General features: G+C 36.6%; 3 protein-coding genes across 4 annotated transcripts; 2 read left to right on the top strand and 1 right to left on the bottom strand.

Moving 5' to 3' along the window:
* Positions 1 to 603: 603 nt before the first annotated feature.
* On the top strand, positions 604 to 8,887 carry LOC117779963 (ATP-binding cassette sub-family G member 4). Its single transcript, XM_034616319.1, has 7 exons — positions 604 to 1,129; positions 6,300 to 6,417; positions 6,482 to 6,817; positions 6,882 to 7,120; positions 7,455 to 7,601; positions 7,670 to 8,170; positions 8,237 to 8,887. Exons 1-7 carry the CDS (start codon positions 604 to 606, stop codon positions 8,836 to 8,838), a joined length of 2,469 nt encoding a protein of 822 aa, XP_034472210.1. The 3' UTR covers positions 8,839 to 8,887.
* A 2,240-nt stretch (positions 8,888 to 11,127) lies between these two features.
* Positions 11,128 to 14,159, top strand: LOC117779964 (ATP-binding cassette sub-family G member 4). 2 transcript variants are annotated; one of them, XM_034616320.1, is made up of 6 exons: positions 11,128 to 11,572; positions 11,929 to 12,118; positions 12,175 to 12,559; positions 12,812 to 12,925; positions 13,094 to 13,224; positions 13,285 to 14,159. In XM_034616320.1, exons 1-6 carry the CDS (start codon positions 11,343 to 11,345, stop codon positions 14,053 to 14,055), a joined length of 1,821 nt encoding a protein of 606 aa, XP_034472211.1. In that variant the 5' UTR covers positions 11,128 to 11,342; the 3' UTR covers positions 14,056 to 14,159. The 2 variants fall into 2 exon arrangements, with proteins under 2 accessions (XP_034472211.1, XP_034472213.1); XM_034616322.1 differs by having other exon boundaries at positions 13,097 to 13,224; positions 13,285 to 14,055.
* Positions 14,160 to 14,315: 156 nt separating this feature from the next.
* On the bottom strand, positions 14,316 to 17,005 carry LOC117781948 (cell division cycle protein 23 homolog). The gene is made up of 3 exons (XM_034618835.1): positions 16,085 to 17,005; positions 15,242 to 16,023; positions 14,316 to 15,182 (listed from the first exon to the last, which is right to left on the bottom strand). The coding sequence occupies exons 1-3, from the start codon at positions 16,869 to 16,871 to the stop codon at positions 14,601 to 14,603; spliced, it is 2,151 nt and encodes a 716-aa protein (XP_034474726.1). The 5' UTR covers positions 16,872 to 17,005; the 3' UTR covers positions 14,316 to 14,600.
* Positions 17,006 to 17,048: the final 43 nt, after the last annotated feature.

Here is a 17,048-nt window from a genome sequence, read left to right as displayed (position 1 = left end):
GTGTGCTATTTTCTGCCTACTTGTTTGGGGCAAGTTCTGATTAGCAACAGCGGCAGCAGCAGCGGCGCCCTATACAACGTCTTCTCGCCGCCTTGCCCCCACCATTGTGGGCCGGTATCCAATCAGTTAAAAAGCTAATGAACTCTCAATACTACCCACACACTCTCACACACACATGTAGAGGGAATCGGTTTATAAAAAGAGCGCGCTCGCCTCGTTTTCTTCAAACGCGAAAGCACTCACAAAAAAGAGGCGAAAAATATATACAAAACAAAAACAAATAGGCAGAACTCATTTACTCGCATGGCGAACATTTCGCTTTTATCATAGTTGCTTTTAACAATTATTTATTCAAATTTTTTTTTTCATTGCCGCGCCTATTCTGACAAGCAGCAACAGCGAAATAGAGACAGCGAGAGTGAGAGAGCAAAGGGATTAGCAATATTTAAAAGAATTTGACTCGCACTTGACAGAGCAAACTAGAAACAGAGTGCTGTTAACTAAAGTATTTAAATTAACAAGTAATTATAATTTGATGGTTTTGTGCACAAACCGACACCGCCATTTTAAACGGAATAAACAAAGCTGTAAAATTTTGTCAGTATGTCCAGTTGGAGTTTGGCGACTGCCGTTTCGCCCACTGTGACGGGTGCGGCCGATGACGTCATTAAGCTAAACAAACTCAAAGCCTCCACCGACACTGAAATTGCAACAAATGAAAAAGCAATGACAACAGCAACTACAACAACTACATTAACAACTGGCCGTCCAACAACTCCAGTACCTAGCAAGAAGTTGACCTCGAAGCGGCCACCGCATCTGACATTGCACATCCAACCATCATCATCATCTAAACCAACGACATCATCATCATCATCATCATCTGACCATGGAGCACCACTCGCTGTGGAGGAGACAAGTGCTCTGTCGGCCACACCGTCGGTCTATGGCACACCACTCGGCTCTGAGAGTCATGCAACCATCGGTGACAACACGACCAGCTCGACCAGCCACAGCGATAGCTCCTCTGGATCCATATTTCCCCATGAGCAGTACAAAACGATCAAAAAGATTGACATTCAATTCGATAACGTGCGATATAGCACCCGATTTGGTTTCTTTAAAAGAGGTAAGCACTTTACAATTGTTTATTGATTCAGTGTCAACTAAGAACAGTTGATTGACATTGAAATAAATTTAAAATGGTTTTAAATTAATTATTTAATATTAAAACTGAAATGATAAAAAAACAAATTGCTAATTTAAAAGTATAAAAGTCTAGGGAAATTCAAATAAACTAAGTATAAGTATTAGTATAAGTCTGTACTACATAGGTGATCAAATTAGTATTTAGTATTAATACTCGAATGATATCGGGAAAGTATTCCTCTGTAAAGCACAACTTAAAAAATAACTTTTTTTTAAATTTGATCTCTATGTATTTTTTATTAAATAAATTTCTTATGTTATATTATAAATTTTGTTAAAAAATATTTAAAATCACCATGTAAAAGGAAACTTGGCAAGAATTTTTAAAATTTGTTCTTGAAAAAATGCTTAAATTAATTAAATTAAACATTTCCTCAACGTTATAACTTTAATTTTATGGGAAATAAATGTTGTTTTCAGTGTAGCTCAACTGTATTATAGCACGGCCTATAATTATGTATTCATACCTGATATTGTAGGTGTTCTTGGGCAAAGTCACGCTTTAATGCGTGTTTCGACAAGTTTCGGTTCGTAGACCTACAAAATGACTAGACCAAACTTTGAACTGTTTATATGTATGCATACAAAATAAAAATGTATATAACAACACATATTAATTGTTGAATTAATTAGTTCAGCTTGAGGTAAGCCTATAAATACGAGTAGAGAGCTTTAAAATGTACACACATTAATAAATGAGTATGCTTGATTATAAAATGATTTATAATTATGATGGACGGCTTTACAAATTGTGATCTATTAGATATGCAAACGCTCGAAGGTTCTAAGTAGTTCGAACAACAATATTCTCTATTAGATAATTTTATATACATTTTCATACACAAATATATATATATTTTTTTGTTATTTCACTGCTTTAAAATTTTGTTATAGAACATTTGTTGTAGAACGTTAAGATTATCGGTTAACGAGAAACATATCAATATTTTTGTTCATCTCAAGTATTTGGTTCCACATGTTTTATTGCTTATCTAAGTTTAAAATAAAAGCCTAAGAAATAAAATTGCTGATAATAATGACTAACGATTAAAATTGGGCAAAAAAAAACCTACAACAATGAATTAAATTTATTGAGAAATCATTGATTGATCGAATCAAAAGTATTTTTTCAGGTGCAAGGGTCAATTTCAAATAAATTAATAAATTTAAAACAGAATTTTATAAAGAGTTTTAGTATATAATTTATGATTGTCTACAATTGTAGCATGATCAGTCCAACGGGGTCGTCAGGTTTTTTATTGATTGGGTTCAACGAGTTGCTTTTTTATATTTTCTTTATATATATATTTGCATAACAGTTTGTCTTAATAGGCGAACGAGAGTGTCATGTTTACCTTTGTCAACACGTTCATACGATATTACAACAAATGACGAACCGATAAGAATTGTGGATTACAACAACTGAGTCCAACAACAGATATCTGAGTACACGCTACTTACATATGTGTTAGGTATAATTAAGGTTTTTTTTATCAACAGACCTTCAAAGGTAATTCAAACTTGTTTTGTACTACACTCAGTAAAAATAGAAATGTTTATATGTGTGTCTATAATCAAAATTCTCCAGCTAGAACTTCTCTAAGTAAACGATGCAAATTTGACTAAATAAATACAACTCTGTATGTGTATGCATTCATTCTGTAATAAATAAATTGATAAAACTTATGTCTGGTATATCGTAAATTGAGTTATTGTTATTGTCAGAACTATGGGCAACCCCAATGTTTGAATGAGTCACCTCGAGTCACCTGAAGCCATAAATGAATATGATTCTCGTTAAAATCATAACACGTGTCAGACAAGTTCATAGCTGCATAATTGCTTATGACATACATAGATTATGTTTATAATGCTAATGTTAAACAATCATTAGTTAACCTTTATATTGACCTGTAAATAAATAGTTTAAAATAATATGCAGGCTCAGGATGACAAATAGATGAGCTTTTTGCTGCATAAGAAGGACAAATACAACAGCTAAAATATAGTAAGATGGTAAATCGAAAAAAAAAATAAGATGTAATAAAATATATATGTATATGTATGTAACAATATTGAACGATAGTTAAGAATTTTAGGGAAAAGGACTTATCTGATTTATAAGTAATTAAATTGATATGAATATCAACAGAAAAATAATTCTACGAGAGAAGCAGACAGATGATACACGTACATCAATGAATAGACTTATTCATATAGCTGAATCAAATGCAGATAAATGCATATAGTATCTGTATAACTAAGTAGCATCAAACTATAGTAGTTAGCCTGGCAACAAATCTAAAACAATATAAAGGTCGTCAACGTTTTAATTAATATCACTTTAGATCCATTAAATATTATGCATGTTCTTTCTGTCATTTGATATCTCTTTGTTGTTTCTGTTGTTGTAATTCTTATTATTATTGTTGCCGTATCATCGCAGTTTCAATTGAGTGAATTTTCCTGTTTCTTTTTGTTGTTATTTTTCATTACTTTTTCGTATTATTAGTATTTTTTGTGTTCTTCCTACTGCAGCTTTATTTGCACTTTTAAACAGGGCTTTAGAATGATTCACACTGCGTGTTTCCTTATTGTTAAAATAATAGCGTGTGAAAATTAAACTCAAATTTTTAATTAACGATGGCCGGATATTGCCGTCAGTTTATGCGTGTCTTACGATCAAAGACATCACAGGAAACATCATTCAAGAAGATAATAATTTATTAAGAAAATAATGCAGTTATTAACGGATAATACCTTTCATTTGACATATAGGGTCTGTTTTCTGGTTGGAAAATTAACTTTTACTCTAAACGAAAACTGAGAAATCTATGATCTATTTTAGAGTTTTCTTATCTAATTTAAAATTAGGTTTAATAAAATAAAATTTATTTTGGATGTTTTCATTTAAAATTATGAAAAAAGTTTTCAATATAATTTATAAATTATATAGCATAGAAATAAAGGTCTTCGCCCTGATCGCATATATTTATTTGTATATATTTTTTAATATATTATAAGATCGGAAAATCCACCTGCAACATTCTATAAAGATAAGCAATCTTAGTGAATGAGAGAAAGAGAGAGAGTGAGCTTAACTTTTAATTGGTAACTAATCGGTATTGCTTTGTATTAGGTTACACCAATATAAATGTATATATTTATTGACTTATATAGACTGCAGTTCCATTTGAGTAATGAGAACATTTTGCAGGAGCCCTAATCTTTGTTCGATTTACTTACATTTTGTTATTGTTTCTAGTGCAAAATGCAATGTCAAGCACAAGTCCATGTCATATATACATATGTACATATCGTAGGGTACATCGTAGGGTTGATGTATTCCTCCTAACCGATTAGGCTACAATATAAGTGCAATAAACCGATAACAAATAACTTAGCAAATTTGTACAACATCTGGCGCATTATCACATATATCAGACATATGGCTGGAATCGAAATCGCTGTCATGCACCTGTTTGGAAAAATGCTCGTAAAAGGGGAGCGATAAGATTTTGAACTCGAGTCGAAAATCGAATGAACTGATAAGTGATAGTAAGACGCGCGTTTTAAGAAGTTAGCCAGCGATTAGCGAATGCTCAAATACTTGGCTAAAATAATTAACAGATAAGCGTCCGGTATGCTCGCAACTACATTGTATTGTTTAGGGCATAATACCAATAAACCTGGCCATATCACATGTCGCTGCCTAATGGGACAAAAGTTTCTTTACGACATTATCATTTTCAAAGACGATTAACGCACATTGATCGCTTCTAATGGAATAATGGGAACGGGGTCTCTTATCAGCTCCAACTAAACTAAATTAAATATTGTACGATGTCAATAGAACTAGAATGTAGCAACAGTCATTTAAATACATATTTTAGAGACCAACATGGCATCCGTTTAAAATTCGGTTTAAATTTTACATAATTATAACTGGTTAAAGTTGGCCAGACAGAATCTAGCAAATTTACGAGTTTAATTTGTTGTGCAATTTGGCCTAATTTTTTTAGAAAAAAATTAAACGTCTCTTAGCGTCTCAAATCCAAAATCGAGATCTGGATGCAACATTTTTTGGATGAAATGGTTTTAATTTTAATGCAGAACGAATTTGAGAAATGGCATTTCGCTTGAAAATCTGTTCAGTTTTGAAGATTATTATGGAAGTCTGTCATATGTAAGTCTACTTACATATGATTTAGCAAATCAACATTTTTTTTTATTTTAAATAAAAAAAAAGGATATATATACATACAGAAAAAAAGTTTCGGCTTTTTTTAAAAAAGAATTTATTTTGGTTCCGGTTCCGGCTTCGATACTTAAGATAAAACGGTTTGTTTCGGTTAACGCTTCCGGTACCGGTTTTGGTATTATTCCCTGCTACAAATTACTAAAGATGTGTATTTAGATTTTTAAATAGAAATCTTCGTCGACCTCTATTAATTTATATTGTAAGATCTAATTTATTTTGGCCAAGTGTATGAGTACACATTGATTTCATTTCTTATTTCTAATATAATTTAGCAATTTAGAGAACTTATTGTTATAAATTATATTCAAGTATATATTTTTATACCCGTTACTTAAAAAATAAATAAAAGGGTACTTTGTGTTTCTTGGAATGTATGTAACAGGGAAAAGAAGGCATCTCCGACCGTATGAAGTATATATATTCTTGATCAACATCAATAGCCGAGTCGATATAGCCATGTCCGTCTGTGTGAGTGCCTAGATCTCAGAGACTAAAAGAGATATAGCCACCAATTTGAGCACACAGATTTCTTTAGACTCCACGCAGGTGGTACAGGTACACGCCCACTTCCGCCCATTTTTTAGATAATACGCTTTCTATGGTATTTAACATTATTTATAAATATTATCTATTATCTCACTTTACCGCAGCAAGATCGGACTAGTAGAACGGCAGTAATAGCTAACCGAAGTTATTCAAAATTAAGGCAATACAAGCACCCAAAAGTTTCAGTAGTTTTTATTAGGTAGTAAGGTCAGGATCTGGACTAGAGCCTTTCCGACCAGTTTTATATAATTTTAATATTAATTATCCATTTAATTTTTTTTAGAGAATAAAGACATACTATTGGGTCTAACGGGCTCCTTTCGTGCCGGAGAGCTGAATGCAATTGCAGGACCCTCTGGTGCAGGCAAGAGCACTCTGCTAAATATACTATCCGGATATATGTAATGTAGCCCCATTACTTTCAAACATCTTCATATTACCTTATGAATTTATTTTTTTCTGCAGTTCTTATGGCTATTCTGGTGATTTTCGCATCAATGGTAAACCGCGAGATCTAAAGGCGTTTAAGCCAAATGTGGCGTTTATCACACAGGATACGACATTGCAGTCATTTCTGAGTGTCAAGGAGGCAATGCATTTTGCGGCCAATCTTAAAATTGGGCCACACATGTCGTCAACAGCGAAACGGGAGCGTGTGAATAGCATTCTCGTGGCGATTGGCATGTATGAGAATCGAAACACGAGGACAGGTCAACTGAGTGGAGGTCAACGAAAGCGTTTGGCCATTGCCCTCGAGCTAGTCAACAATCCGCCCGTTCTGGTGTTAGACGAACCCACCACGTATGCTCTCATTAAGATTAACTGAAAGATGTTTGAGTCAAAACTTTTTGTCATTCTCTTTTAGTGGCCTGGATAGCTCTACCTGCAATCAACTGATAACACTACTCAAGAAACTGGCCATGGAGGGTCGCAATGTCATCTGTACCATACATCAGCCCAGTGCGTTGACCTACTCCATGTTCGATCATTTGTATGCCATTGCTGAGGGTCAATGCATTTACGCTGGCGGAGCCCACAATCTGGTGCCATTTTTGGGTGCACTTAATCTCCACTGTCCCGAATCCTACAATCCTTCGGACTATTGTAAGTCGCACTTACTAACTTTTCATATTCTTGCAGAGACTATTAATATTTGTCCTGAAATTAAAGGAGACTTTTAAAAATTCCGTGCCAAAATTAAGGTTTATTATTATTGTCGTTGTAATTTTATTTTATACATCCGAACTACATTTGGCTTAACACGAACTTCTATATAATATGAACGATCGTTCGAAAAATCAATTTTTTTTTCAAGGCATTTAAATTATTTTTATTTTAAAATTAATAAACAAAAATCAACAACGCTCTGCAAGTGTATTAAGTGTTAGTCTTTAAGTTTGTGAGTGGAATTATTTAAACGTTAATCTGTGCTTTATAGTAATGGAAATAGCTACACATGACTATGATACGGAGGAGGAGCGACAAGTGGATAAACTGATTGCGCAAATGGACAATGGACGTAATGATGACTATCGACAAAGTAAATCGGCACGTGTTGCCCAACTGGCGGCCATTAAAAAAGTTGGTAAGTGATCAAGTTGACAGCATAAACAAAAGAGGATCCTTTTTTTAAATCTATTATTATATTTGCAGAACAAATGATGTCAGCTGGTTTGATTACGCCCGTAACAGCGCCTGTGATGTCATCTCATCCATTTTCGGCCAAGAACTTTAACTTCAAACCATTGACGCCCATAAATGAGCTTTCCTCTCGCATTTGGGATAGTCAAATGGGTGGCATGACCAGTGAGTCGGATGGCAACTGTTGTAAGCCAAAGAAAAAGAAGAAACCGAGACCAACGATGCCTTCGCTTGATCTGGATCCGGCAAATCTGTGCAAGCGTGAGAATGTCTATGCCACGCCCTTCTACCGACAGCTCAGCATATTGTTGTTGAGAACATTTTTGCTCATTTGGCGGGACAGCTCGTTGACAACGATGCGATTTGCCATCCATTTGACAATTGGTTTACTTATTGGATTTCTATACTATGGCATTGGTAACGATGCCAGCAATTCGATGAACAATTTTCGCTTTGTCTTCTATACCAATATGTTTATCATGTACTGCGCTTTCTCTGGCATTCTGGTCAAGTGTAAGTTCAAACTGTTTTTGTGTATGACTTTAATTTGATTTGTAATTTTGGTTTGATCTATTGCAGTTCCTTTGGAATTTCCGATCGTTTCGAGGGAGCATTTTAATCGCTGGTATTCGCTGCGCTCCTATTATGTGGCTATAACTCTGGCGGATCTGCCCATACAGATTATTTGTAGTTCCTTGTTTTTATTGCCCACATATCTGATGACCTGGCAGCCGATGGAACCCTGGCGTTTTGGCATGTTCTTTTTAATTGTATTGATGACAGCACTGGTTGCCCAGAGCATTGGTTTGGCTGTTGGAGCTGCATTGAGCCTCAATCTGGGAGCGATACTGGGTCCATTTTTTATCTGCCCATTTCTGCAATTTAGCGGCTTCTTTCTGCAGGAAAAGGATGCACCCTTATATTTGCGCTGGATGTTTGATATATCATTTCTAAAATATAGTCTTGACGGTTCCATGTTGGCCATATTCGGTTACGATCGACCACGTTTGGAATGCAACGAGATATATTGTCATCTGTCGCGACCTAAGTATATACTCAAGAATCTGGACATGGAGCATGCCAACTATCAATTGGCCTTCTTCTTTCTGTTAGGCCTGCTGATAATGCTACGCATTCTTGCCTTCTACATTATGTCATTTCGATTGAGATTATTCAGATGAGTTCATATTAAAGTGTACAGCCATCCTATGCTACATTCCGTTCACAGTTGATAGAGTTTGAGTTTGTTATTACGAGTAGGAGTACATACACATACAATACATATATATATATATTTATGATTTCTGTAAGCATTTAATAATAATGAGAGAACCATGTGCCAAAGAAATATGAACAGCGTTTTAGCATAAGGAAATCGTGATATACATACATGCAAGCAATCCCCCGACACCCTAAAAACTGTACAATCCTTTTTGTATAGACTTAATAATAACCTTAGCATAGAAATGTATTTTGTCTACAATCGTACTAACGACCCAATCATCTATTGCTTTCTTTTAAGAGTGTGTAAATATTTTATTAAGCTTCAAATGTTTGGGTGAACTTTATTTTAAATAAATACTATTAGTTATTTTTGAATTCATAATTGTAAAGTGACTTATTGAAACTTTAGTTTTTGTGCGTTGTATTGCTTCAACTGTTTATCAGAAACAAACACGTTTGAAACATTTTCACAAAAATAGTTTAATTTTTTTAATTGCTGGCATTGGATCAGTTTTTCCTCTTTTTTTTAAATGGTACATTTCTTATTGGGCTTGCAATATTTTATTATTGTATAATTAAAAGCCAAGTATTTAAAATAGATGATAGTTATCTATTCATTTTTTTTTTATCGATTTCATAATTATACAAATTTAAGTAAAATACAAATATGTACCATTTTGAACAAAACTTATTCAATGTACCAACAAATAAAAGATGTACCAGTTTTGTAGGTTCCAAGACGCAACACAAACATGTTGCAGTTCGATCATACATAGGAAATATGATTATTTCCAATTGCCGGCAGCAGTTGAAAGCAATTGAATTCAGTTGTGTTTTGCATTGCAGTGGAAAGTGGTCAAACAATTGTGCTGGAAGCGGGGAATTTATTTCCATTTGGGCGATCCAGACGCGTAATTTGATATTCGACATTAAAAGTTAATTGAGTGCAATCAGACTGTGATTAAAACAATTAAATTAATGTATTCGAAATTAATTAATAATGCAAATATTGTAACTAGATGGGGAATGTTTATCTGGATATAGTTATTGTCTAGTTAAGTGACAGAGAGCAAAACCTGTTTGTTAGGCGACCCCAAAACAGTTGCAATTGTTTTATAAATTGTGCTGTATACTAGAATTAACTAGAAATTGATAAGCAGCTGGCACAATTGTAATTTGCAACGTATAGACAATTACATATTTATTTAATGGTAAGATAAGAAGATTCCATTGATATAATAAATAATACTATTCTTTTTTTTCGTAAATTTTGATGAATTTTATTTTCATGCACCGCAATTAATCCTCAGGTTTCAAGAACAAAATAAATCAAAAATTCCATAAGCTTGGCATAATTTTAGGCGAGTTTCTAAAACTGTTAAGTTAAATAAAATAATCAGGGGTGTTCCAGATATGTAAGCAACCATACAACCAACCGAAAAAGAAAACATGTTGAAACGAAAATAAATAGAAACATATGATCTTCTTACTTTTTAACATTTTTGAGTTTTTAAAAAGTTTAACCCGTTAATTAATTATGTGAAGTAACCTTTTTAATTTAAAACCAAGTTTTAATTTTTAAAATATGAATGGTATACATTTATTTAATGCATATACCTAGTAACTGGTAACAAATGTATAAAACTTTAATTAAAAGAGACCAAATTTGAACAATCAAAAATTTGTTTGCTGCCAATTTTGAATTTTAGGGACGTAACTCCTTATTGTGTACTGAATTCATGTTTCGCTTATCACGATTTCGCTTAACACGATTTCGCCTAACACGAGGTTTTCCAGGAACGTAACCCCCGTGTTAAGCGAGGGCCAAGTGTATTTTGATTCAAATAAAATTAATTTCTGATAGTAATATTACTGAGGACGGCAGTTCGCGCTAGTGACGAAAGCAGCACGAAGGGTGCGAAAGGTGACTAGCAATATATACAGCTAATATTGAAAATTAGATCGAGTTATATGTTGATTGATAGGTTAAGTCCTAACTAGCAAAATGGCATACTAAAACTCTTGCTTTTTGTGTGATAGTGTGATTTGATATACTTACGTAATAGTTAGATGTTTAATTTGTTTAGCAGCAAAGCCAATTTTCTTAGTATTTCGTAGTCGTTCAAAGCACTTGAGTTGATATCAGTCTGTCTATCGGCTGACCACAGACACGTTACACCAACTTGAACAACTCCGTTCAGGATCTGAAAAAAAAAATATATATTTTTTTTTTATTTTATTAACAGCGATAGCAAGCGATTATACAGCTGCAATAAGTGAGGAGCGATAAGATTTTAATCTGCATTCGGATGAAACAAATATTGCAGGCCTTTGAACTACACATGAATCGGGTGCACTGATAACCGACTCACCAGTCAATCTTCGCTCGTTACTAGAGCAGGTTCTTATTTATTAACTGACGCCGAATAACTTTCTTTATTCCAATATAAACAAAGGCATAATGACTAATAACGTGGCACCAATAGAACCAAATGGTAACCTAATCAAACAGCCGACATTGGAGCTGCACTTCAGCCAACTTTGCTACAGCCTCAAGACGCCAGTCAACAAGAGTGTTAACCAAATACTGATCGATACATGCGGGAGCTTTCTAGCGGGTCGCCTTACGGCCATTCTTGGTCAATCTGGAGCCGGCAAATCATCGCTGCTAAATATTCTAGCGGGTTTCAAGTGAGTCTAATCCAATCAACTGTTCAATATCAATGTAAGCAAGTCGAGTCCCAAGATAATAAGATAACATTTACTAATTTAAATATATACATTTTTATGGTATCTATTTTAAAATCCAGCCGTTATTATTCAAACTTAAAACAGTAACAACTTTCGTTATATTTAACCGATGATTAAAAATATTAAAAGAGTGTTTTTTTTTAACTATGCTGGTTTTTTTTTGTGAGGCCGGAAAATGCTAACGTGGGGTTAATACGCGTCTGTTAGCCGAATCTAGTCTCTAGCTCTTAGAGTGTAAGTGAAAGACGTAGTTCTTTAACAGCGAATAACGGGTATAAAAATCATCCCTCCATTAGAGTCAAGGATGTTTCTGGCCAGATTCTGCTCAATGGACAGCCACGAGAACTGCATTCCTTTCGCATGATGTCTTCCTACATAGCACAAAACTTTGTGACACATGGTCTACTGACTGTGGAGGAAACGTTGCGAGTTTCCGCCGACCTGAAGCTACCCACATCCACACTGAAGCAGCAGAAGCAACAAATTGTAGGTAACAAAGCAGTCAACATTATGAGCTAACTTTAATTCTGCCCAATTTGCAGCTGGATGAGATTGTTGATGTGCTGAATCTACAATCCTGCCGGCAGACGTTGGTGCGTGATATTTCTGGAGGCGAACACAAGCGTCTCTCGATTGGGATCGAGCTGATTACCAATCCTCCCATAATGTTTTTCGATGAGCCCACCAGTGGACTGGACAGCGTCGCCAGTTATCAAGTTATGTGCTATTTGCAGAAACTGGCTCACCAGGGAAGAATTGTGGTCTGTGTAGTGCATCAGCCCAGTTCAAAATTGATGCAACTTTTCGACGATATCCTGGTGCTCTCCAACGGCGAAGTGCTCTACTCAGGACCACAGTGCGACATGTTGGAAAGCTTCAAGACGGCAGGCTACAATTGTCCACAGTATTATAATCCCGGCGACTTTGGTGAGCTAATTGATTTCTTATAGGAGCAGACAAATTCCGCAAGTGAGCTCTAAAAAAGCATCTACAGCAACACGAGAAATTTGTCTTTATTGAATTGTGTTCAGCGCCTCGACTCGAAGCAGCGCATTTGCTATGTGATGTTGTTGTGGTTTATTTTTTGTAGAGTCATAAACTAATTATTGGCGACATTTTGCCGAAGATTTGTGAGAAATTAAATTTAAAGGATTAACTAATGTTTTGTCTTGAATTTAGTGCTAGAAGTTGGTAGCGAATCATCGAATCAACGCTGCGAAACGCTCATCTCACAAAACAAGGCCAGATACGACAGACTACAGAGCTTCATGAAGGCAACTCCAAACGAGCAAAGTAAGATCACTTGGATTATGTGTTAATCTGTGTGTCTGTTGCTAATCATCTACAAATGCATTTGACTCCGTTTCTGTTTCTTCTGTGGTTTCTGTTTGTCCTTGTCCAACTGCAACTCCAAATCTATTGCTGTATCTGCGCCGTTTCTGTGCATTAATTATATTTCAGCAGCGCTCATCAAGATGACGGATTCAACGAGTGCTGACTTGCAGTTAATTCGACCCACGGAACGGGTGGATTTCTGCGTTCAGTTGCGTGTGCTCCTTAAACGACATCTGCATATCATGGCAAGGGATATGGTGCATAAATAATTCTAATATATGCTTAATCAATTTATTAAATCAGTGATTGTCTTACAGATGGCCGTGCAGTTGCGAATTATAATGCACATTGTGGTGGCTTTGTTGCTGGGCGTGGTCTACTGGCAGATTGGCGACGATGCTGACAAAGTGATTAGCAATGTGTCTTGCTTATTCTTTATCATATTATTTGTATTTATTGGCAATGCTATGCCTTCTATATTGTTAGTCCTGCAGGATTCTCCAGTATTCATGCGGGAATATTACAATGGCTGCTACTCCCTGAGAGCCTACTTCATATCCAAGGTGATGGCGGATTTACCATTGCAGTTGATTTGTCCAACACTTTTTCTTAGCATTAGTTATTTTATGACGGGTCAACCACCGGAATTTTATCGCTTTGCCATGTCCTGGGCAATTTGTGTGTTAACTGCATTTATTGGACATTTTATTGGGGTGATTAGTGGCACACTATGCGAACTGCAGCTGTCCATGTTTATAGTACCAGCAATCTCCATACCATTTCTGCTCTTCTCCGGTTTTTTTATACGCCTGCGTGAATTATCCTGGTTTCTTCGTCCGATTTGTGATATTTCATACTTTCGATACATTTTCGAAGGTCTCATGCGAGCCATCTACGGTTATGATCGTGGTCAGCTACCATGTACTAAGGACTTTTGTTTTTTCTATTCATCAGAAAAGTTTCTCAAAGAATTCGACATGGATGGCGATGAATTTGGTAGGGATCTAATAATATTGGTATTAATGTTGATCCTCTTGTTAATCGGATTCAAAATCTCGTTACATGTGGTCATAAAACGTGCTATATAATCCATAATGGTCTAGACTACGTAAAAAGGAATATGTTACAATTAGATTTTAACAGGGAATGTAATGAATATAATAGTTAAATAAAAAGCATCAAATTAAAATTATTTGTTGACCTTGTCTTATTAACTAACTTATTATTATATTTCAGTTTTTATTTAGAAATCATATTATAACTTTTATTTTATATATATCTATTTAACCGGTATTTAAATTTCGCATAATAAAGTTTGATAATAACAGTTTTAATGGATTGCTTAATATAAATTGAAATTTAATTATTTATTATAGTTTTTTATTTAGGATTTTCTCATTCATTCACATGTTTTTTTTTCGTGTGTGATTTTTGAAAACTCACAACCCTTGTTTTTAACAAATACAAATGTATAGGACCTGTTTTCCAATGGAGGATCACGATGATTTGTTTAAGTTAAAGATTTAATGCTGTTTAAGTTGCACTTTAGCTTAATTCATGAATTCATTTTTCAATACAATTTACAAATAACATATGAGTAATGCTTTCAATTTTAAAATTTCTGCTCATTTACCTAGTCGATGGATACGCTAGATATCTCCATGGAGCTGCCATCGTTGTTTGCCTGCTGCTCGGAGCCTGTTGGCGTTATTTCCGCCGCTGAGGTTGTTGTTTCATCCAAGGCAGCGGTAACTGCTGCCACAACAGCTGCTGCATCTGATGTGCTGCTTGTGGCAGGCGCATCCACACTGATTGTTGTTGCTGCCGTCGTCGCTGCTATTGTTGTTGCCGTGCTGTTTGCCGCTGGAGCTGTGTGACTCCTTTGACCCGACTGCGTTCGACGCACTCTCTCGGCCACTGATCGAGGTTGTCGTGAACCTGTCGAGCCAGATGCGTTGCCAGAGGATGACGATGAACTTGTTGTCGCTGTTGAGGTGGCAGTCGTTGTGGTTGTCGCTGTTGTCGTCTTGCCACCATCTGCTATTGTGGTAAGTGGCACACGTACACGCACATCCAATTGCTCCCATTCCATTTCATCCTCGGAGCTGGTTTCGGCATTCGCCACCGTTGTTGTTGCAGTCTTCGATTTCTTTTGGCCCTCGGAGTTGCGCTTCCAGTCGATTGTCTTCAGCAACGCCTTAGCTTCGTTTTTGCGCTACGAGAATAATAATCTAAGAATTAGCAGTCAAAGATTGCACAATCTTATTAGCTTACATCATCCGAATCCAGACACTTGTAGGCATAACAGGCAGCACGTTCGAAGTCGCCCTTCTTCTCATAATAGTTGGCCAGCGTTATGAATCCTTGATAGAGACTCTGCTTATCGGTGGCAGCGCGTTCATCCTCACAGTAAATCATGTAACAATGGACGGCCGTCTCATGGTCGCCCAGCTTCTCATGCAAGGTGGCCAGCTTGTACATGGCAATGCCTTCAATATCACCAACATCACATGCCTTCCAATAGCATTTCACCGCATTCTCGCACTTCTCCAGCTTCTCGTATGTCTCACCCAGTGCCACCAACATGCGCGAATCGTACGGACGCAATTGATGGGCAATTTTAAAGTAATACAAACTGTAATAGTGCATTTTAATAATCTCATAGGCCTGTCCCAGGCCATACCAGGCACGATAGTCTCGCTTGTTGACCTCCACCGCTTTGCGATAGCTTTGTATGGCCGCATTTGTGTTTTTTAGCTCCATAAACTCATGTCCCATCAGCGTCCATGCAGCCAAATATTTGGGATTGAGTTTCAATGCCCGCTGGAAATACGAAATTGCCACCTGATGATCACAACGTATGCTGTAATAGTTGCCAATGACACAACAGGTCTCCGGTCGATACTTGTTAATGCTAACAGCCTTGTGGGCCAATTGGGCCATTTCGGTTTTCATTTCCTTGACAAACAGCAAATTGGAATAAGTATCCACATTATCCAGGCGATATGGATCGTTCTCAAGTAACGCCTGAAACAGCTCAATGGCTTTGTCCACATCTGCAAGAAGTACAACAGCATGAGCTTAACAATATTGGTAACAAGTTTCTTAGTAGCCCACCTCGTTTGTTGTGATAAACCAATGCCATTTGGGCTGTTATGTAGATGCTCTTGCTGAATCCCGCCGTTTGCAGATCCTCGAATATCTTAAGACCATCATCGTTTAGATATAACTCCAGATAGGTGTGTGCCATAAAGAAGTGACGCATCCAGTGTTTGCCCAATTGCAGGCTGAGCAGCTTCTTCTTTTCCATTATAAGCGGAGATAGCTCCAGATAAGCACTCCACAGCATGGGCACCAGACTAATGGCATTCAAGAGCATTTGCTCGGCAGCCTGATTGAGATTCAAGGCTTTGAGCACCACACCATACAGATAGATGCCATAGCCATCTAAGCGACTGCGTCCGTATTCTGATCGCAGTGTAGCCAGCAGATCCGTCAAATCGCGCATTTGATTCGGCTCATTGAGATTCGCTTGATCTGTGGTGGAGTCAAGGCGTCGCTTCTCCCGTGCCATGTACGTAGAATAGAGATGCAGAAAACGCGGCACATCCGATTCACAGTTCCTTACGGCATGTGCAGCTCTATCGTATTCACGCACATCATAATAGCTCTTGGCTAGAAAGTAATCACTGTATTCGGCGGGTGCAATACCCTCCAGTTGGCACTCGCTAAACGAACGATCGTCATCTGGCGCCGCATTGTCGATGTGAACATCGCCTAATCCGTGATGCATCTCCGCCAGCCATTTGGTGCTGTGCAACAAACCGCGCTTCGAGCACTCAATGATACCGCGACGCAACTCCTTCTTTACATCCGACAGCTGCACGCTGAATAGCTCCGGCATTATGCTCTCCTTCCGTTATATCCTACAATTGGAGTTAATAAATTTCACTTATAAATTCGCCTTTGAACGCGCTAACAAAAATGTAATGCAATTGCCGGTTTTACAATATATCGAATAAGAAATAGAGCTGTCACCACTCGCTTAGAACAAGTTCAAATGAACGAGTCAAAAAGAAGT

This window comes from Drosophila innubila (assembly GCF_004354385.1).
Source record: "Drosophila innubila isolate TH190305 chromosome 2L unlocalized genomic scaffold, UK_Dinn_1.0 4_B_2L, whole genome shotgun sequence".
Classification (NCBI taxonomy): Eukaryota; Metazoa; Arthropoda; class Insecta; order Diptera; family Drosophilidae; genus Drosophila; species Drosophila innubila.
The sequence above is the reverse complement of the archived record's forward strand: the minus strand, read 5'-3'. Positions and strand labels throughout refer to the sequence as shown.

Bases quoted from the DNA above. Each gene is read 5' to 3' on its own strand.
- LOC117779963 (XM_034616319.1), top strand. From the start codon at position 604: ATGTCCAGTTGGAGTTTGGCGACTGCCGTTTCGCCCACTGTGACGGGT. The intron at 1,130-6,299 runs GTAAGCACTTTA...AATTTTTTTTAG, and splicing joins ATTTGGTTTCTTTAAAAGAG to AGAATAAAGACATACTATTG. The intron at 7,602-7,669 runs GTAAGTGATCAA...TTATATTTGCAG, and splicing joins GGCGGCCATTAAAAAAGTTG to AACAAATGATGTCAGCTGGT.
- LOC117781948 (XM_034618835.1), bottom strand. From the start codon at position 16,871: ATGCCGGAGCTATTCAGCGTGCAGCTGTCGGATGTAAAGAAGGAGTTG. The intron at 16,024-16,084 runs GTGGGCTACTAA...TACTTCTTGCAG, and splicing joins GGTTTATCACAACAAACGAG to ATGTGGACAAAGCCATTGAG. The intron at 15,183-15,241 runs GTAAGCTAATAA...TTATTCTCGTAG, and splicing joins AGTGTCTGGATTCGGATGAT to CGCAAAAACGAAGCTAAGGC.
- LOC117779964 (XM_034616320.1), top strand. From the start codon at position 11,343: ATGACTAATAACGTGGCACCAATAGAACCAAATGGTAACCTAATCAAA. The intron at 11,573-11,928 runs GTGAGTCTAATC...TCCCTCCATTAG, and splicing joins AATATTCTAGCGGGTTTCAA to AGTCAAGGATGTTTCTGGCC. The intron at 13,225-13,284 runs GTGCATAAATAA...ATTGTCTTACAG, and splicing joins ATATCATGGCAAGGGATATG to ATGGCCGTGCAGTTGCGAAT.